General features: G+C 37.4%; 1 protein-coding gene across 1 annotated transcript; it reads left to right on the forward strand.

The window, feature by feature from the left end:
• Positions 1 to 122: 122 nt before the first annotated feature.
• Positions 123 to 20665, forward strand: ZNF182 (zinc finger protein 182). Its single transcript, XM_033122684.1, is given in 18 exon segments — positions 123 to 429; positions 1404 to 1462; positions 8247 to 8373; positions 8687 to 8779; positions 18779 to 19312; positions 19315 to 19392; positions 19395 to 19475; positions 19478 to 19594; positions 19597 to 19673; positions 19675 to 19711; positions 19714 to 19816; positions 19818 to 19974; positions 19976 to 20027; positions 20030 to 20130; positions 20132 to 20229; positions 20231 to 20304; positions 20307 to 20353; positions 20356 to 20665. Coding segments are annotated over 17 exon segments (1839 nt in total). The 5' UTR covers positions 123 to 429; positions 1404 to 1447; the 3' UTR covers positions 20404 to 20665.
• Positions 20666 to 22152: the final 1487 nt, after the last annotated feature.

Raw genomic sequence — 22152 nt, forward strand, 5'->3', positions numbered from 1 at the left:
AGAGAGAGGTTGGGGGGGGCGAATGCTAGGGCTGAGCACTGATGGGGAATACTGAGGGACGAGTGAAGGGGGTTTGTGGGGGTCATTGATGTGGGGGGGTTGTGGGGAGAGTGATAGGGGAATGAGAGGTCGGTGAATGAGGGTTTTTGGGAAATGTAACCGGTAATCTCAATGGTGGGCAAAGTATGGGGCTAGTCAGGGTTGAATGGGACTTATTAAACGTTGACTTTTACACATTTTCCAGCACTGTGATCTTCGCTAAGGGTTCATAGCACCCCTCAGGGCCCTCCTTAGGCGCTCCCCATCTCTCCCTCTGCCTCTCTCCCCTTGCCCAAGCCCCAAGGTAGGGGCCTTGTGTGAATGCTCCAGCTGAAGTGAATCTGCACCTGAAAGCTTCCTTCCGGCTCCTGGGCAAGACGGCCCAGTGAGGTGAGAGAAGATAGAAGAGGCACCTGAGAGGACTCACCTGCCTAAGGGCCTCGCGCAGAGTCGAGGGCTTGGAGGGGGGCGGGTGGGGCCTGCTGTTGCGGGGTCTGCAGGGATGGTCTTTAACGTCATGGGGGTAATGTTTTTAAAAGTTAAGTTTTCTTGGCATTTAACAGATAAGTAACACATTTGAATTCTGGATTAATTAGAAAATAGAGGGAAAGAAATTAAAAGGAACTAATTTTATCCCCCTACATTTAAATGTCCATTCTTAGACGTTTTTTAGTGTGTATAAGGGGTATGCATTTTTAAATATTTAATATACAGTTTTAAAATGGGTTCCTGCAGTTTTATAACCTACTTTTTTTCATTTAGAAGTTTACTGTGATTCAGCTTAAAAATTCTATAACATTTTAAAAACTTAATTTAGATACATGTACAGAAAAGTACACAGATAGGTGAGCACGATGTAATATATACAGTTATCGAATTATGATGTTGCACACCTGAAACTTATATAATAAGCCAATGTTGCCTCAGTAAAAATAGAGTACACAGATACGTGTCTAGTTCTGTACAACATTATTTTTAATAGCTACATAGCATTTCATTTCTTGTATTTCCTTGTTATTTCTGTATTATGGGTCATTTAGGATTGTTTGTTTGGCATTGGTAAAGTCAATGCTGAAATGAAGATACAGAGAAATTATGATACATATTTCATCAAGAAAAATACCTAGAAATACAATTATTGGGTCAATGCATAAGAATATCTAGAAAAAATATTTTCTATTAAATGTTTACATGAGGAAAAGAGTCAAGAATACACAGGTGGTTGTTAAAACATCAGGTTTGCACAAACTTCCACAGGGAAGCCTCATGCCTAGCTGGTGTGAGGGGATTTCTAGGCAGATAATTCTGGGCACTCGAAGCCTGATGGGGTCTCTCATATGCTCTACACTTTTCCACTCTTCCAGCTCAGCCTTCACGCATTTCTGCCTTTTCCCGAGAAGAGCAGGAAATGGGCAAACTCCAGGTAAGACTGTTGTCTGTTCCTTCCTGTTTTACCGTGGATGTGATGAGCTATGTAGGAATCTCTGACATAAAATAAGAAATTATTTGTAAATCAGTATTAGGATCAGGGAAAATGAGAGAGAGCAGCAAGGCCACGTTAGAATATAGACATGGAAAGATTTAAGGTGTAACAGATACTAATGATGAGTTGCAAATTTCTCCTTGAATCTCTGTCCACCAGAAGGAAATGTAACCTGGCTCACCTTACACCTCAGGAGAGAGCACACTAAGTCCTCAGGAAAGAAATTTTTTCCTGCAATTGCCTTTCAAGGAATGTCTTTGTTGGGTCCTCCTTTGGATGGTGGGATTGTCTTCAACCACAGCCTGGTGATAAATGCAGTCCCTGGTTTCCTGCAGACATTTCTTAATAGCATTTCTCAGTTAGCTGGAGACCTAATGTCTAAATGTAATTTTGTAATGAAGTATCTTAGGGAACTGCTTGTCTTTCAAATTATTTTCCTGAAACTAATTTTCTCAGTTGCAATTTTGATTCTCATTTGGCCAAAAGACAAAGTTCTGCAGACACCCACAACCCACCCCCTTTTTCCTTTGATTTAAAACTTTTTATTTTTTTAAATTACTGCACAGTAAAATTGATTTTTTTGTTTTCCAGTTCAATAAATGTTAACACATGTATAGATTGGTGTAACTAATCTATAGGATAGAGAATAGTTGCATCACGTAAAAAAACTGCTACCCCTTTATAGTTATGTATTCCCCCACCTGTAACCTCAGTCAACCGCAGATCTGTGTCACTATAGTTTCATCTTTTCAAGAATGTCATATAAATGGAATCATATGATATGTAACCTTTTTAAAAAAATTAAAATTTCTTTTGAGACAATTGATACGCAATTGTAAAAATAATACAGAGAGATCCTGTGTATCCTTTACTTAGTTTCCCCCAATATGAACATCTTGCAAAACTACAGTACAATGTCACAACCAGGATGTTAACATTGATATGGTCAAGACACAGTTCCATCCCTGCAAGGAGCCCTTATGTTGCCCTTTTATAGCCACATCCACCTCCTTTTTCCCCCGCCCCATTCTTTGACTACTAGCAATTACTGATCTGTTCTCCATTTCTAGAATTTTGTCATTTCAAGAAAGTAATATAAATTGAATCAGATAGCATGTGACCTTTTGAGATTGGATTTTTTTCACTCAGTATAATTCCCTGGAGAGTCAGTCAAGTTGTGTGTGTCAGTAGTTCTTTCCTTTTTATTGCTGAGTGGTGTTCTATGGTATAGATGTACCACAGCTTATTTATCCATTCTCCTGTTGAAACACATTTGAGTTATTTCCAGTTTGGGGCAATTATGAGTAGAACTAATTTAAACATTCATAACAGGTTTTTGTGTGAACATATGTTCTCATTTCTCTAGAGTAAATATTGGATTGCTGGGTCATATGGTAAGCGTGTGTTTAACTTTTTAAGAATCTGCCAAATTGTTTTCTAGGATGATGGAATCATTTTTCATTTCTACCTACAATGTATAAGAATTCCAGCTGCTTCACATTTTTGCCAGTACTTGCTCTCAGTATTTTTAGTTTTAGTCATTCTAGTAATGTAGTGGTATCTCATCATGGTATCTCATCATACCAAAACACCACAGACTTAGTAGTTTACACAACAGAAATTTATTTTTCTGTGGTTTAAACAACAGAAATTTGTTTTCTTAATCCCAGATCAAGATGCCATCAGAATTAGTTTCTGGTCAGATCTCTCTTCCTGGTTTGTAAACAGCGGCCTTCTTGAGATGTCCTCACATGGCCTTTCCTCTCTGTCCTTGTGCAAAGAGAGAAGGAGCTCCAGTGATTTTTCCTCTTCTTATAATAAGGACACCAGTCCTATCAGACTAGGGCCCCACTCTTATGACCTCATTTAACCTTAATTACCTCCTTAAAGGTCCTTTCTTCAAATAAATTCACGTTGGGGATTAGAGTTTCAACATATGAATTTTGTGGGAGGGGAAGCAATTCAATTCATAACAGCATGTTTTATTAGACCTATACATGTTTCATTTGTTTCATTTTTTAAGTTATTGTAAATGGTTTTGTTTTAAAATTTTTGGTTTCCATTAATCATTGCCAGTATATAGAAATATGATTGATTTTGTTTGTTGAACTTTGCTACGGTCTGAATGTTTGTGTTCCCCCAAAATTCACATGTTGGAATCCTAATGTCCAACGTCATGGTATTAAAAGGTGGGTCTTCCTCTTCTCCTTTATTTATTTACTTATTTATATCAGTAATACAATTTTTTAATAAGTTTTCTATTTTGTTCAGTGGATTACAATCCATTACCATCATTGTTTATTTTGATGCTCAGTTATCCCCGAGTTGACCAATGGGAGCCCTTTAAAGCTGGCTTTTGTTTCCCTCTGACACATCTCTATAATTCTCGGAGCACTTCCTTACTGTCTAATGCAATAAGATATTCCAGTCCTCATCTTTTACTTTCCCTGATCCAGGCCTAGAATCAGCCATTTCTCCATGGAGCACTTACTGGATAATGTTCTTAGTGGATAATGATATATAGTAACCAAAATCTGTGTCCTAGGTGTGCTCATTACTACTGGGGTGTCATTACTTTTAGGCCCTTTCAGTGAACAGAGCTTGGTGTTTGTGTGTGTGTCTATTTACATAGATAATAGATATAGATATCTATATAGATATATGGTGCCAAAAATGTATGCAAATTTTAAGAAAGGAAAACTGTATTAAATTGTAATACACAATATATACCGATAATAAAAGATGAACACAAGTCACGTTTGCCTTCTGCAATTACAAGAGGTGCTCAAACTGGTTATCATCAGCGTCCAGACACCTGATTATGGCGAACTACTGCTTGAGCAACGTTGACTAAAGTGTCCACTTGTATACATTTTTTTGGCATTGTGTATGTGTGTGTGCCTTAGGTTTGATAATTCCCTGGAAAGACTCACAGAACTCACTGAAAGCTGTTATACTCATGGTTTTGTCTTGTTACAGGGAGAGGACACAGATTGGAATCCACTAAGGGAAAAAAGTGCACAGGGTGGGGTCTAAGAATGTACTAAACAGAGAGTTTCCATTTTTCTCTCCCAATGGAATTGGGATTCGTGACTTTTCTGGCGTTGATCTGTAATAATTTTTTTTCTCTAATTTTTCTATAATGATGTATTATACATTTTTACATTTACATTGTGTGGTAAATAAAGTAAGTTTAAAATTATTTTCAACAAAAGTGTGAAGGCCATTCAATGGAAAATGGGAGTTCCCATTTCAATAAATGGTGCTGGAACAACTGGATATCCATATGCAACAAAAGAACTTAAATCCATACCTCCAAATATATAAAAATTAACTCAAAATGGATCACAGATCTAAATGTAAAATCTAAACCTATAAAATTTCTGGAAGAAAATATACAAGAAAATCTTTTTAACCTTAGGTTAGCCAAATAATTTCTTAGATGTGACACCAAAATTCAAAACACACTGTTAAGAGAATTAAAAGCTATACAGTGGGAGAAAATATTTACAAATCACATATCTGGCAAAGAAGTAGTATTGAGAATATATAAAGAACTCTCAAAACTAAAAAGAAAAATAGGGGGGAGCAAAAGAGAGATACTTCACCAAAGAAGATATACAAATGACAAATAAGCACATACGAAGATGCTTAACATCATTAGTCATGAGGAAACTGCAAAATGAAAACCACAGTGAGATGCCACTACACACCTATTAGAATGGAAAAAAAATCTGAAAATACTAAGTGCTGATGAGGCTGTGGATCAACTGGAACTATCATATATCATAGGTAGGAATGTCACTTTGGAAAACAGTTTTCCAGATTTGGATTTAATAGATGTAATTATTCTAGAATACTTGGAAGCTCCTTAATTTGTTAATTAAAATTTAAAAAATAAGGTATAATATGTATACAGTAAAATGGACCCACTTTAGTGTACGGTTCTGCAAGTTTTGACAAACTCATACAGTATGTAACTGCCACCACAATGAAGATGTAGAACACTTCTGTTGCCTCCCAGTATTTCCCCTTTGTAGTCAACCCTTGCTGCACACTGGCCCCTTGTAATCACTGATATAGTTTTGGTCTCTATAGTTTTGCCTTTCCCATAATGTTATACAAATGGAGTCATATAGTATGTAGCTTTTGAGTCTGACTGCTTTCACTTAGCATAATACATTTGGGGTTCATCCATATTGTTACATGTATCATTAGTTTTTTTTTTCATTTTTATTGCTGAGTAGTAGTATATTGTATGGATTCCAGTTTGCGTATCCATTCACTGGATGAAAAACATTTGGGTCGTTTCCTTTTTGGTTTATTACAAATATCGCTGCTGTATAAATATTCATGTACAAGTTTTTGGGTTTACATAAGTTTCCATCTATTTGGGTAAATATACCTGTGAGTAGGGGGATTGCTGGGTCATATGGGAGTCTATACTTCATAAGAAACTGGAAAACTGTTTTCCAAAGTGGCATTCCTATGATATGTGATAGTTCCAGTTGATCCACATCCTCACCAGCACTTGGTATTTTCAGGTTTGTTTGTTTTTTTCCATTTTAATAGGTATCTCGTAGTGTAGTGGTATCTCGTGGTTTTAATTTTGCAGTTTCCTCATGACTAACGATGTTAAGCATCTTCGTATGTGCTTATTTGTCATTTGTATATCTTCTTTGGTGAAGTATCTCTCTTTTGCTCCCCCCCATTTTTTTCCTTTTAGCTTTGAGAGTTCTTTATATATTCTCAATACTACTTCTTTGCCAGATATTGATGTGTAAATATTTTCTCCACTGTATAGCTTTTAATTCTCTTAACAGTGTGTTTTGAATTTTGGTGTCACATCTAAGAAATTATTTGGCTAACCTAAGGTTAAAAAGATTTTCTTGTATATTTTCTTCCAGAAATTTTATAGGTTTAGATTTTACATTTAGATCTGTGATCCATTTTGAGTTAATTTTTATATATTTGGAGGTATGGATTTAAGTTCTTTTGTTGCATATGGATATCCAGTTGTTCCAGCATCATTTATTGAAATGGGAACTCCCATTGTCCATTGAATGGCCTTCTCACTTTTGTTGAAAATAATTTTAAACTTATTTACCACACAATGTAAATGTAAAAATGTATAATATATCATTATAGAAAAAATTAGAAAAAATAATTTGTACGTATAAAGATATAAAATAATTTAATTATAACATATGAAGTGCAGTTTGTAAGTCTACAACTTGATGAATTGTCACAAAGTGAATACACTGTGTAACCACCCTATAGCTGAAGATTAGAACGTAATCAGGACCTCTGAATCCCCTCTCAAGCCCTCTCCCAATTAATACCACCCATCCCCATAGGTAATTACTCTCCTGGCTTCTAACATCATGGATTGGTCTTGCCTGTTCTCTTACTGTATATAAACAGAATCATGCAGTATGTACTCTTGTGTCTGGATTCTTTTGTACAGCTGTGAGATTCATCTATGTTGGAATGCAGTTGTAATTCATTCATTTTCAATACCACAGCATTCTACTGAATAACTGGGCCACAATTACCCATTGTGCTGTTGAGGGACATTTGGATTTTTCCCACAATTTAGTATTAGAAATAGTGCTGCTGTGAACATCACTATACTTGTTTTCTAGAGTACATGTGCGTGATTTTTTCTAAGGTGTGTGCCTAGGAGTAGAATCATTGGATCATAGTGTATGTAAGTCAACTTCAGTAAAGAATGCCAATCTGTTTCCCCAAGCAATTATACCAGTTTACATTCCTTCTAACAGTGTGTGAGTTCCCTTATCAACACAAACTTATGGTATTTTAGTTTGCTTGATTATAACCTTGAGTGGTATCTCAGTGTGGCTCATTTTCTTTAACTGAGTGCTAATGGGATTGAGTACATTTCATTGGTTACTTGAGTGTTAATAAAGTTGAGTACATTTTCTCATGTTCATAGGTCATTTGGTTTTTCTTTTTAGTAAAGTACCTTTTCACATCTCTTGTGTATTTTTCTGTGTTGTGTGTATGTTTTCTATTGATTTGTAGGGGTTATTTTATATGTTCCAGGTAAGATCCCTTTATCACTTATGAATGTTGAGGGTAACTTCCCCATCTACAGCTTGCCTTTTTACTGTTGTACTTTTAATCTTGTAATGTTTATAAGTCTTTTCCATTAAGAGTGGTGCTTCTCATGTCTTGTTTTAGAATTCTCCCCATACCCCAAGACTGTGAAAACATTTTCCTGTATTATTTTCTGGATACTTTATTGTATTACCTTTCACATTAGATTTACAATTTACCTGTAGCTGATTTTTGTGTATGGTGAGTGTTAGGAGTTAAATGTTATTTTCCCCCCACATAGCTATCTAGTAAACTGTCCACATTTATTTGAAAAGATCATCCTGTCCCCACTGCTTTGCAGTGCCAACTTTGTCATAACTCAGGTGCCCATACATGTTTGAATTCTTTTTAGTTCTACTGGACTATTCATCTAGCTTTGTGCTAATACAACATTGTCTTATATATTCTATTATTTAATGGAAAAGTTTTTTTTTACCATGATTTGTGATTTTTCCCACAGAGTAGGTCATTCACTTGATATAAAGTCGGCATTCTGTATTAAGTCATCATCCTGAACTGGGAGCCCAATCAGAAGTTTCCCCTACATTCCATCCTCATTACCCAGTGGTCAGCATTTTAGAATAAAAGGAATGTGCAATTACAGGGACTTGTGACATTTGAGGATGTGGCTGTGGATTTCACCCAGGAGGAGTGGCAGTACCTGAACCCTCCACAGAGGAACCTGTACAGAGATGTGATGCTGGAGACCTATAGCAACCTGGTCTCTGTGGGTAAGAATGACTTCCTCAGGTAATTTCACTGTTTATGGTTATGTCCAATAGAGAGCCTTTCCTTTCTCAATTTCGGGCACTTGCAATGTCTCTGAACTGTTTGAAGAGTTTGACACTGAATTCCAGGGATCAAAGTTCCTTTCCTCCCCTCCTTTGCTCTCCTGACAAGGTGATTATCAACTCAAAACCCAGGTGAAATGGTTTGACAACCATTGTGTCAAGTGATAGGTCCCTTGTGTTGCCCCAAACTCCACCTTCCTCTTTCAGAGGCTCTGAAGAGCAAGGAGGCATTGCTGTCATTTCTCATTAGCAGGGCAGCCGGCTACCAAACCAGACCTCATTCTCAAATTGGAGGTAGAAGAGCTGTGCCTGGCAGAAGGAAAAATCCCAATTTGGAGCTTTCCAGGTAAGTGGAATGGACACAGGCTATGAGAACTTGAGGTCCCAGCTTGTCAGTCAGGGGTGAGGTCCTCTGAAAGGGCTTTCAGGAATATCTGGGAAAAGATTGTGGCCCTTTGATGAAGGACAGGGACGTGAACACCCCAGACATAAGACTGTTCCCCCCTCCCCTGTCCCACACCCACCAGACCACTCTCCTTAAGATGGTGCTCACCCACAAGTTTTTGCACAGCTCCTTTTACCCATAGTTAAGTGTTTTATATATACCAATCCCCTACCCCCAAGCCCTGCCACTTCTACCATTCTTATTTCTTACTGCCTTATCTGAAGCCGGGCCCTCATTAGTCTCGGTCCTAGGCTAATGCTCTTATTCCAGTTTGAATTACCTGATTCCATTCAGCTTAGATATACTTATCAGATTTGCTCTCCTAAAACATCTTGATTATCTCTTTTTTAAAAGAGCTTTATTGAGATATAATCCACATACCATAAAATTCACTCTTTTGAAGTATATAAATTCAGTGATTATTAGTATATTCAGAGTTGTGCAACCATCACCACTATCTAATTTTAGAACATTTAACATCACCCCAAAAAGAAACCCCTATCTCTTATCAATCACTCTCTATTCCCTCCTCCCTCCAGCTCCTGGCAACCACTAATCTTTCTGTCTATGGATTTGCCTATTCTGGACATTTCATATAAATGGAACCATACAAAATGTGGCATTTCCCCCCCTTCTTCCGCCCTCCCCTACCACCCCCCCACTCCGGTTCAAGCCGTTGTTTCTCAGTCTAGGTGTGTAGGACACAGCTCCCTGGCCTATGCTGGTATTATGAGCCTTGCGCTCCACCGCCCCCCCCCCCCCGAAGGCAGTCGGTCGCCAGTCATCGGTCCGCCGCTCACAGCAGCTCATGGCACTCTCGCTGGCTCCTGACCGCCCACGATGGCTGCTGGCCACTTACGCTGGCCACCAGCCACTCCTGGCAGCACACGGTAGCCCACAGCAGCACATGGCAGCTCACAGCAGCCCACCTCCAGGGAGAGCTGTTGTTCTCAATCTTAGCTGTAGAGGGCGCAGCTCACTGTCCCATGTGGGAATCGAACCAGCGACCTTGCGCTAGGAGTATGATGCTCCATTCATGATGGCCGGCCCAAAATGTGCCATTTTATATCTGGTTTCTTTTTTTTTGTTGGCATATTTTCAAGGGTCATCCATATTGCAGCATGTATCAGTACTTCTTTTTTTTTTTTTAATTTATTGGGGTGACAATTGTTAGTAAAATTACATAGATTTCAGGTGTGCAATTCTGTATCACATCATCTATAAATTACATTGTGTGTTCACCACCCAGAGTCAGTTCTCCTTCCATCACCATATATTTGATCCCCCTTACCCTCATCTCCCACCCCCAACCCCTTACCCTCTGGTAACCACTAAATTACGTTCCCCAGATTAATTTTCAAACCCCGTGGCCATCCTGTGGTCACCGACTGCCCTCCAATCCCCTCACCCTCCCTCCCACCCCCACGACCCCCCCTGCCCATCTAGCAACCCTCAGTTTTTCCTCTTTGTCTCCAAAACTGTTTCTGATTAGTTCATTCACTTATTCTTTTCTTTAGATTCCGCAAATAAGTGAGATCATATGGTACTTATCTTTCTCTGTCTGACTTATTTCACTTAACATAATGTTCTCTAGGTCCATCCATGTTGTTGCAAATGGTAAGATTTCTTTCTTCTTTATGGCTGCGTAATACTCCATTGTATAAATGTACCACAGTTTCTTAATCCAGTCATCTACCGATGGGCATTTTGGTTGTTTCCATGTCTTAGCTATTGTGTATGGTGCTGCAATAAACATAGGAGTGCATAAAGATTTTTGAATTGGAGTTTTGGATTTCTCCGGATAGATACCTAGGAGTGGAATTACTGGATCATAGGGTAGTTCCATTTTCAGATTTTTGAGATATCTCCATACTGTTTTCCATAGTGGCTGCACCAATCTGCAATCCCACCAACAGTGCACAAGCGTTCCCTTTTCTCCACATCCGCGCCAGCACTTGTTGTTTGTTGATTTATTGATGATAGCCATTTTGACTGGGGTGAGGTGGTATCTCATTGTGGTTTTTATTTGCATTTCTCTGATGGTTAGTGAGGTTGAGCATTTCTTCATATGTCTGTTTGCCATCTGTATGTCCTTTTTAGAAAAATGTCTCTTCAAGTCCTCTGCCCATTTTTTAATTGGGTCGTTTGTTTTTTTGGAGTTGAGTTGAGTGAGTTTTTCATAGATTTGTGATATTAATCCCTTATCAGATATATCATTGGCAAATATCTTTTCCCATTCAGTAGGATCCCTTTTTGTTTTATTGATGGTTTCCTTTGCTGTGAAAAAACTTTTTAGTTTGATATAATCCCACATGTTTATTTTTTCTCTTACTTCCCTCGCGCGAGGGGATATATCAGTAAAAATCTTACTCCGGGTAATGTCTGAGAAGTTTCTTCCTATATTTTCTTCTAGGTATTTTATGGTTTCAGATCTTACATTTAAGTCTTTAAGCCATTTTGAATTCATTTTTGTATATGGTGTAAGGAGGTGGTCCAGCTTCATTTTTTTGCATGTGTCCGTCCAGGTTTCCCAGCACCATTTATTGAATAGACTGTCTTTACCCCATCGTACATTCTTGCTTCCATTGTCGTAGATTAAATGTCCATATAGGCATGGATTTATTTCTGGACTCTCTATTCTGTTCCATTGATCTATGTGTCTGTTTTTATGCCAGTACCATGCTGTTTTGATTACTGTAGCCTTGTAGTATAATTTGAAGTGAGGTATTGTTATACCTCCCACTTTGTTCTTATTTCTAAAGATTGTTGTGGCTATCCGGGGTCTTTTATGGTCCAATATAAATTTTAGGATTATATGTTCTATTTCTGTGAAAAACGTCGTTGGTAGTTTGATAGGAATTGCGTTGAATATGTATATTGCCTTAGGCAGTATGGACATTTTAAGTATATTAATTCTTCCTATCAATGAACATGATATGTGTTTCCATCTATTTATATCTTCTTTCATTTCTTTCTTCAGTGTCTTATAATTTTCTGAGTACAGATCTTTTACTTCTTTGGTTAAATTTATTCCCAGGTATTTTATAGTCTTTGGAGCAATTGTAAATGGGATTTTTTTTTTAAATTTCTCCTTCTGATGTTTTATTATTGGTATATACAAATGCAACTGATTTCTGAATATTAATTTTGTATCCTGCTACTTTACTAAATTCATCTATCAGCTCTAATAGCTTCTTGGTGGAGTCTTTAGGGTTCTCTATATATAGTATCATATCATCTGCATATAATGATAATTTTACTTCCTCCTCACCAATTTGGGTGCCTTTTATTTCTTTTTCTTGTCTGATTGCTGTGGCTAGAACTTCCAGCACAATGTTGAATAGAAGCGGAGATAGTGGGCAACCTTGCCTTGTTCCTGATCTTAGGGGGAACGGTTTTAGCTTTTCCCCATTGAGTATGATGTTAGCTGTGGGTTTGTCATATATGGCCTTTATTATGTTGAGATATGATCCCTCTATTCCCACTTTCTTAAGGGTTTTCATCATAAATGGCTGTTGGATTTTATCAAATGCTTTTTCTGCATCTATTGATACGATCATGTGATTTTTATTTTTCATTTTGTTAATGTGGTGTATCACATTAATTGATTTGCGGATGTTGAACCACCCTTGCATACCAGGGATGAATCCCACTTGATCATGGTGTATGATCTTTTTAATGTATTGCTGAATTCTGTTTGCTAATATTTTGTTGAGGATTTTTGCATCTATGTTCATTGGAGATATCGGCCTGTGGTTTTCTTTTTTTGTGGTGTCTTTGTCTGATTTTGGGATCAGGGTGATAGTGGCTTCGTAAAAAGTGTTTGGGAGTCTTCCCTCCTTCTGGATTTTTTGGAAGAGCTTGAGGAGAATAGGTGATAATTCTTTTTTGAACGTTTTGTAAAATTCACCTGTAAAGCCATCTGGTCCAGGGCTTTTGTTTGTTGGGAGATTGTTGATTACTGATTCAATTTCCCTGGTGGTAATCAGTCTATTCAGGTTTTCTGTTTTTCTTGAGTTAGCCTTGGAAGGTTGTACGCCTCTAGAAAATTGTCCATTTCTTCCAGATTGTCAAATTTGTTGGCATATAGTTGCTCATAGTAATTTCTTAAAACTCTTTGTATTTCTGCGGTGTCCGTTGTCACTTCTCCTCTTTCATTTCTGATTTTATTAATTTGGGTCCTCTCTCTCTTTATTTTAATGAGTCTGGCTACAGGTTTGTCAATTTTGTTTATCTTCTCTAAGAACCAACTCTTGGATTCATTGATCTTTTGTATTGTTTTTCTGGTTTCTATTTCATTTATTTCTGCTCTGATCTTTATTATCTCCTTCCTTGTGCTCCCTTTGGGCTTATTTTGCTGTTCTTTTTCCAGATCCCTTAAGTGTGAAGATAAACTGTTGATTAGTGATGTTTCTTGTTTCTTTAGGTAGGCCTGCAAAGCTATGAATTTCCCTCTTAGGACTGCTTTCGCGGCATCCCATCGATTTTGGGTCTAGTTAGGTTGTTTTGATCTTTCTTCTATTTACAGAAGTCCTTTTAGTATTTCTTGCATTGCTGGCTTGGTGGTAATAAATTCCTTTAGCTTATTTTTTTCTGGAAAGCTCTTTATCTCTCCATCAACTTTAAATGATAGCCTTGCTGGATAAAGCAATCTAGGTTGTAGGCCTTTGCTTTCCATCACTTTGAGTATCTCCTGCCACTCCCTCCTGGCCTTCAATGTTTCTGTAGAAAAGTCATTTGATAGTTCCCTTGTATGTAACCCTCTGTCTTTCTCTTGCTGCTTTTAGGATTCTCTCTTTGTTTTTAAGCTTTGCCATTTTAACTATAATGTGTCTTGGTGTGGACCTGTTTGGGTTTATCCTGGTTGGAACTCTCTGCACTTCCTGGGCTTGTATGTTGTTTTCCTTCATCAGGTTGGGGAAGTTTTCAGACATTATTACTTCAAATATGTTCTCAATCCCATGCTTCCTCTCTTCCCCTTCTGGTATTCCTATGATGCGCATGTTGTTGTGCTTGATGTTATCCCAGAGGTCTCTTAAGCCATCCTCATTGTTTTTTATTCTTTTTTCTTTCTGTTGTTCCGTTTGGGTGATCTCTGCTACCTTGTCTTCTAAGTCACTGATTCGATCCTCTGCTTCATCTAACCTGCTGGTAATTCCTTCAAGTGAGTTCTTAATTTCGGTAATTGTGTTCTTTAGTTCTAACTGGTTGTTCGTTATGATTTCTACATCCTTATGTCTTCTCTAAGCTCCTTAAACATTCTTATCACCAGTGTTCTGAACTCTGTCTCTGAAAGGTTGGTTACCTCTGCTTCATTTGGTTCCAGTTGTGGAGGTTTCTTCTGTTCTTTCATTTGGGACGTGTATCTTTGTTTCCCCATTCTGGCTGACTCTCTGTGTTTGCTTTGATGTATTAGGTAGATGCCCTAGAGTTCTTAGTTCTTGCTAGGTTATCTTATGTAGTATGTGCCCTTTATATTTGACTTGCACTACTTCGTTTTTCTCCTCTGCATGTGCTCCAAAGGTGACTCTTGTGTTGTGTATATTGTCCTGTTCAAGAAGATCTTTAATTGCTTTTTGCTTGTGAGTAGGTGGGGTTAACTCCTAGGCTGACTCGTTGTTAGACTTGGCTCTGCCCACCACAGGGCGTTCTGCTGTGTGAGGGTTGACCACTTAAATGTGGTTTGGCGTCTATGGGCTCTAGTGCCTGCAGAGAATTCCCTCTGGGTGTGTGACTTGTAGGTCAAACCCGGTAGTACTCTGGTTTGGTCTGGAGTTGCCTTTGGGTGTTGAATCTTGTGCCTCTTGAGCTGGGTCCTTCAAGTAATCCTCATACAAGTCTCTTAGTTGTTCTGTGTGAAGAGTCCTTTGATGGGTTATAGATATTCAATTTGTGGTAAGTTCTGGAGGAGAACTCAAGAAGACCACCTTATTGCCACCATTCCTATGATGTCCCTGGTTTAGATCTTGAAGCTTGATCAGATTCAGGGTTTTATTTTCTTGTAGCAGGATTATTTCCTAACTGGTATAACATACTTCCATCAGGAAGCATGTAGTACATGGTTGTCTTTTTTCTGTTATGAGTCATTGTTGATTATTGCTTAGATCTCTTAATTCATTAATGGTTGCAAAATGGTGATACTCAAAATCTACCATTCCTTCTTTGTTGATTAGCTGGAATATTACTATAAAGAGGGATTGACCTATTTGGTTACACGAGTTACATATTATACAGAATAGGTACATAGTATACATGAGTTACATGCTTTTCCTAGTTTTCAAAATAACGAGTTGGTTTTGTAGTACCATTCAAAGGTGACTAATATGTCTTTTTTGAGTATCATTTATGGTCTTGGGAATTTAAACATGTTTATGTTTTAATCCATTGCCTTATCCTTATTATGAATCAAAGTGCTCCATCTCTGGCCAATGGAAACGCCTTCAAGTTGGCTTCTGAGTCTTTGATAGATTCTTTGCTTTCTAGTGTTACAAGATGTTCTGGGATCACTTTACATATTTCTGACCTAGAATCAGCCACTTCTCCAAGGAGGCCTGGTTCTTCTTAGTGGTAAATAATGTTTTGAAACCACAATATGGAAGTTAGGGAATAGTTTCTAGGCCTTTTCATTGACAGAGCTAGGATCTTTACATGTTAAAAAAAAAAGACTTTTAAGAGAAAATACACATATTCAAATTGATATTTCCAAATCGAATTCTGGACTTAAAGGTTTTTAATTTATTAATCTTACATCCGTTGGTAGTGTTACCTTAAACATAAAAGACCAAAGTGAAAGGCAACAAGCATTTATTTGAGATTTAAAAAAAAAAAAAAAAGAATAGGTATTTGGGAATCACTGATTCAGCAGAAACCCAAATAATGTTCTGATTAGGAGACAAAAGCAAGGAGTATTTATGAGAAAGGGAAGGGAAACAATTACATCAATAGAAGGAAGGCATTTCTATAGGTGTAGATAAACCAACATAGTGACGCTAATGCTAAACAATGTTTTAATTTTCAGTTGGTAGTTCAGTAGTTATCAGTCTGGAAGTCATACTATCTGCTTTCTTATCTTTCCAAACAGTTGCTTGAGACAGTGTTGCTTTAAGCCTAGTCCAAACGTTCTTTGTGCCCTGTTTTTAACATTCCAAAGGTTTGAGGAATAACATGTGCAAAGCAGTTCCTCTGGGAGGGCAGCTCTGACTCCATTTCAAAGTGGCTCTGTTTATATTATTTTTACAGTATTTATGGTTGGTACTATACTGAGACTGCTGAATGTGTATAGTGGGTTGGGTTGAATCAATTGACGTAATCATGTTGCTGTCATTGAGAATCAAGACTTTTCCGCATGGTTGTTAGGAAATATAGATGGGGGGATATTTATTATTAGGGAATCCTTTATATTCAATTTTGCTCTATGATTATATAAAATTTGCAAATGTTAACAAAAATTCAACCGAGTAACTTTGAAGGTATAATTGGCTGTATTAAATAATTCATGAATTGGACAGCATTCCATCTATCAAATAGAAGGGAGCTCCAAGAAGTTGTACAAAAATGGAAGGTTTTTATAGGCAAAAGGTGAGTGGGACAAGGAGGTCTAAAAGAATGGATTATTTTTGGCACGGTCACTTTCCCGTAGGCAAAGGCAGATTACCTCACTAGTGCTGATCGGGAAATTCTAGAGTGGTTTTAAAATTCCACTCCTGGTAGAGACTGAAACTGCAATTATTAAGGCTTGGTGAGGCATACCACAAATGACTCCATTTTGGGTCTGTTGTTTCTTTTTTACACAAGTATTTACTTGGTTCTAAAGTCACATTTAGAAAACAAGGCATATTCCAAGAAGTCCAGCTTCTTTCCCTCTCCATCGCACACTCTTCTTTCCTTCTCCCTATAGGTAACCATTTATTAAAATTAAGTTTATCCTTCCATTGTGTTTTTACAACATGAGCCTACATATATATCTATATCTATATCTATATATATATATATATATATATATATATATATATTCTTTAGAAAAATGGTAGCCTATTATGCACAGTTTTATTCACCTTTTTTCCACTTGATATTCAAGAACATATTGACTATATTGAGATATTTCTTTACGGTAATGTAGTGGTTCTTAATAATCATAATAGTAGTACAAATCATTGTGGTAGTAGTAGTAGTATAGTCATTGTTCTAGTAAACATTGGAAAGCACTTCCTATGTGCCATGAATACTCTGTTATAAGTAATTTAATCATATCAAACAGTGGGTGGGCACTGTTATAATTCCTATTTTCCAGATGGGAGAAAGTAAGATACAAATAGATTAGATAACTTGCCTGAGGTCACAGAGCAAGTGAAAGGCTAAGCCAGGATCTGATCCTGGGCTAGAGAGCCCATGACCCTAGCCACATATGTTATAGTGCTTCTTACCACCTAAGGAGGTCCAGATTCAGTAGATCCTTGGTGAGCCTGGGTCCCATCAAATGTATTTTATAAATGCTTTTTCTGTGATTCAGATGTTCACCCATGGTTAAGAACTAGTGCTTTGCTAGCTAAAGAAAGAAGTCACAGGAAGAGAAACCACAGCTGCATGAACCATTTTAAAATTCAGTATTATCATAAATGTTATCTTTATTAAATCTAAGTGGTAATATGAGTATTGTATTCTTCTTTCAACTCTTATGTATGTTTAAATTTTTCATATAAAATTTCAGGAAAAGGTGAGAAGAGAAGCAAACTACAAATAATGAAAAAAAATTAAGTATCTGAGCAAAAAGTATTTGCCATGTTTTATTGACTTCAAGATACCATTGATTTTAAGATACACCATTTAGAAAGAAAAACTGCCATCAATTAATTTATGACATGTCATTGATTGTAAGGTGTATCTGGATTCAGAAATGTTAATGTGGAATAATATGCATATTGAGACTCATGAAATATGGTATATTAAAGGCAAGGCTTTGCAATTTTATCTGAGTGGTACAGATGAACAACTACTTTAGAAGGTAATAAAAATTAAAGTTATAGAGTAAGTTTTGAAAAGACTGAATGTCTTGAAAGTTATCTAGATTCTGAATATAGCAAAATATGGAGGACTAAGATCTGTGGGTGACGGAACATGAGGAAGATTTTGGAGTTAATAATAGATATAGATATTGGAGGGAAGAGTGTAGACAGGAGCAGAAGGTGCAGTTAAAGAATGGTGAATGCAAGCTTAGATAGATACAAAGGAGAGTCAGGATTGGCCAAAGATCTTCAGGTTTTTCTTTGTTTTTATAAGGCTAATTATTCTAAATCTCTCATTTACTAAGAATGTGGATTGAGGCTTGTTGTAAATACAGTGTTTCCCTGAAAATAAGACCTAGCCGGACCATCAGCTCTAATGCGTCTTTTGGAGGAAAAATTAAGACTCAGTCTTACTTTAATATAAGACTGGGTCTTTAATATAATATAATATAATGTAATGTAATATAAATACCGGGTCTTTAATATAATATAATACTGGGTCTTATAATAATTTTTGTTCCAAAAGACGCATTAGAGCTGATTGGCTAGGTCTTATTTTCAGGGAAACAACGGTAGTATAAGTCAGGTACAGTTAAGAGTTCATATGATAAATGAAGATTAAGGATGATAAGGTCACCAGAGTTGATGGAAATCAGAGATGATGTAAAAGTAGAGGTAAAAAAGACTGAGGTGTCAACGTAAGATTATTCTTGGTAACAAAAGGTTAGCAGGTGGGAGTTTAGTAAAAGACCAGAATTTGATGGTCAAGTTTCTCTCTCCAGGAACTCTGATAAAATGAGGTAATAGTATCAGCTTTCATATGGCAGGGCATTTCTAAAGAAGATCCATTCCATAATGTCAAAGTATAAAAATGGTTTACTGTACTTCTTTCTAGAAGAAGACTGCCAAGTTGATGAACAGATTGAGAGACAGCACCATTATGAAAGAAATAAATGTTTGTTGATGCAAGTTGGATTCCCTGACAAGAAAACAGTCACCACCAAGAGTGGCCATGACCATAATGAATTTGGAAACACACTTCATCTGAGTACAAACCTTGTTGCTTTGATGCAAAAACCCCATAAACACGTGTCATTTGGAAATAATATGGTAGATAATTTAGACTTATTTAGTAGAAGCTCTGTGGAAAAGAAACATGATAATACAAAATTATTATTCCATAGTGAGTATGAGAAAACAACTCCTGGAGTGAAAACCTATGGATATAAAGAGTGTGGGAAGGCCCTTAGGCGAAAGAAAGGACTTAGTCTGCATCAGAGAATTAAAAATGGGGAGAAACCATTTGAATGTACTGCATGTAGGAAAACCTTCAGCAAGAAATCACACCTCATTGTACACTGGAGAACTCATACAGGAGAGAAACCCTTTGAATGTACTGAATGTGGAAAAGCCTTTAGCCAAAAATCTCAGCTCATATACACCTGAGAACTCATACAGGAGAGCGACCCTTTGAGTGTCCAGAATGTGGGAAAGCCTTCAGAGAAAAGTCAACGTCATCATACATTACAGGACTCATACAGGAGAGAAACCTTATGAATGTAATGAATGTGGAAAAGCTTTCACTCAGAAGTCAAACTAATCGTCCATCAGAAAACCCCACACAGGAGAGAAACTTATGAATGCACTAATGTGGGGAATCTTTCATACAGAAGCTTGATTTTAATTATACATCATAGTACTCATACAGGAAAGAAACCCATGCATGTAATGAATGTAAGAAAACTTTCAGTGATAAGTCACATCTCATTATACATCAAAGAACTCACACGGGGCGAGAAGAAACCTCATAAATGTACTGAATGTGGGAAGTCATCAATGAGAAGTCAACCCTCATTGTGCATCAGAGAACTCATACAGGAGAGAAACCCTATGAATGTGATGTGTGTGGGAAAACTTTCACCCAAAAGTCAAACCTTGTGTACTCAGAGAACTCATTCAGGAGAGAAGCCCTTTGATGTAATGAATGTGAGGAAAGCATTCTCGCAGAAGTCCTATCTCATGCTACACCAGAGAGGTCATACAGGAGAGAAGCCCTATGAATGCAATGAATGTGAAAAAGCATTTCCCAAGAAATTCATATCTTATTATACATCAAAGAACTCATACAGAAGAAAAACCCTATAAATGTATGAATGTGGCAAAGCCTTCAGAGAAAAGTCAAAGCTCATTATACATCAGAGAATTCACACAGGAGAGAAACCATATGAATGTCCTGCATGTTGGAAGCTTTTTTAGCCAGAAGTCACAGCCATAACTACATCAGCGGGACACACAAGGAGAGAAACCCTATGCATGCACTGAGTGTGGCAAAGCCTTTAGAGAAAAATCAAATTCACGTACACCAGAGAACTCATACGGATGGAGAAAAACCCTATAAGTGTACAGAATGTGGGAAAGCCTTTACCCAAAATCAAACCTTTATGTACATCAGAGAACACATACAGGAAAGAAGAAGCCCATGGGAAAGGCCACACCCGGAAGTCAAAGCTCATTGCACGTTAGAGAGTAAATCAATAGTGTTTATGTTCCCTGAAGGAAATTGTTGTTTATTAACATTTTAAAAGTATGTGCTGACTTCTGGTTTGAATATGAGGCAATAAAGTCAGCCTTTTTTTCTTGTCATCTCGTCTTCACCCAAAAGGTACATGAGAAAAAGCAGAAGTATAATTTCTATATCTGACAAATTAGGAGGTAGCTGCAACCTGATGAGACGGCTGCCACAGGCAGAGGAAAATCAAGCAGCCATTGTGGGAGCTCTCTGACGACGAGAAAGAGAATGCTCACTGGCTGTAGAGTGAGACAGCACTGGTAAGAACTCTTAGCTGAGGTTGAGGATACACCCTAAGTGTAACACATACACAAACATAACAGCAGTAAAAGAGTAATAATATACAAACATAACAGCAGTAAAAGAGGGCATGGGTAGGTGGGAGGTAGGATGTTTCCTAGACCCATTTGGGGTCTGAGGAGAAACAGGCAGGGACCTTGACAAGGAATTGCTCAGACAAACTGTATTTAGAGGAAAGTAGTCTGTACTAATTGGAGGAGCAGTTGGTGGGGGCTGGGGCAAGAGGAGTGTTCCTTACGAAGGACCCTCCAGCTGCCACTATTTACTGACTCCAGAAAAGTCAAATCTAAAGGAACTACCAAATTGGGGGGGGGGGAATCCCAGTTGTTAAGAAAACGTCTGATCTTTCTAGAATGTGGCCCTGGTTTCTATTCCCACATGAACCGCTAGCAGACATCAAGTCCAGGAAAAACTCTTATTCAAAGAGGAATGATTCCAAAGTAATCAAAACCAAAAATGCACGTGGCTTTGCCAGCAATTCCACTTCTAGGAATGTATATACTCACACATGTACAAAATGATGAACACACAGAGGTATTCACTTGATGCATTGTTTGTGAAAACAAAAGGTTGAAAGTTGTCCAAATGACAACACCAGGGGTCTGGTTTCTGAAATCCTGGTATGTTGATACAGCAAACTCCTAGGTAGAAAAAAAATGCATAAAATATATAAAGAGAACTTGGACACCATTTATGTAGTGATGTGGGATGATCGCCAACATACATTATTAGGCAAAAAAAAGCAAGGTGAAGGATGAGTACAATGTGCTACCATTTGTATATAAAAAGGAGAACGTTAAGTACATAATTGAGTGTATATGTATAAACTATTTCTGGAAAGAAACACAAGCTGGGAACCATTATTACCTCTGGGAAAGAAAAGGGGAAGTGGGTGGCTGGGGAATGGAATTGAAAGGGAGACAACTATATAGCCTTTCATAAACTTTGAAAATTGTATTATGTGGATGTACTAGCTTTTCAATAAATAAAACTTTAAAGAGCATAATTTGTTCTATTACTGTTATAATCAAGTTACGTTCTAGATACAGGATTTCATAACATTTAATAAAGATATGTTCAATGTGGAGTTTTTAATTTTTTAGAGTGAATAAATTGAATAATCAGAACAATAGATGTCCAGTCCAAAGGCACATAGGCATTACTTTCCTGAGGGTGTCAAATAGTGATTTTCAGGTCGCTGGGACCACATAATGTAAACCTAAAGTGACTGAGACTGGTACACATTTCTTATTTAGTATACACAGTCACATCTGTGAAAATATCCAGTACTAAAGCCTGCCAGTGGTTTTCCATAACAAAATGAATGTAATTACTTCATTAGTGTGTGTGTGTTCTTTAACAAAAGATATAAAGGCATGAATCCAGAGAAGTTGAGTAACTCA

Source organism: Rhinolophus ferrumequinum, chromosome X, assembly GCF_004115265.2.
Source record: "Rhinolophus ferrumequinum isolate MPI-CBG mRhiFer1 chromosome X, mRhiFer1_v1.p, whole genome shotgun sequence".
NCBI classification, from domain to species: Eukaryota; Metazoa; Chordata; class Mammalia; order Chiroptera; family Rhinolophidae; genus Rhinolophus; species Rhinolophus ferrumequinum.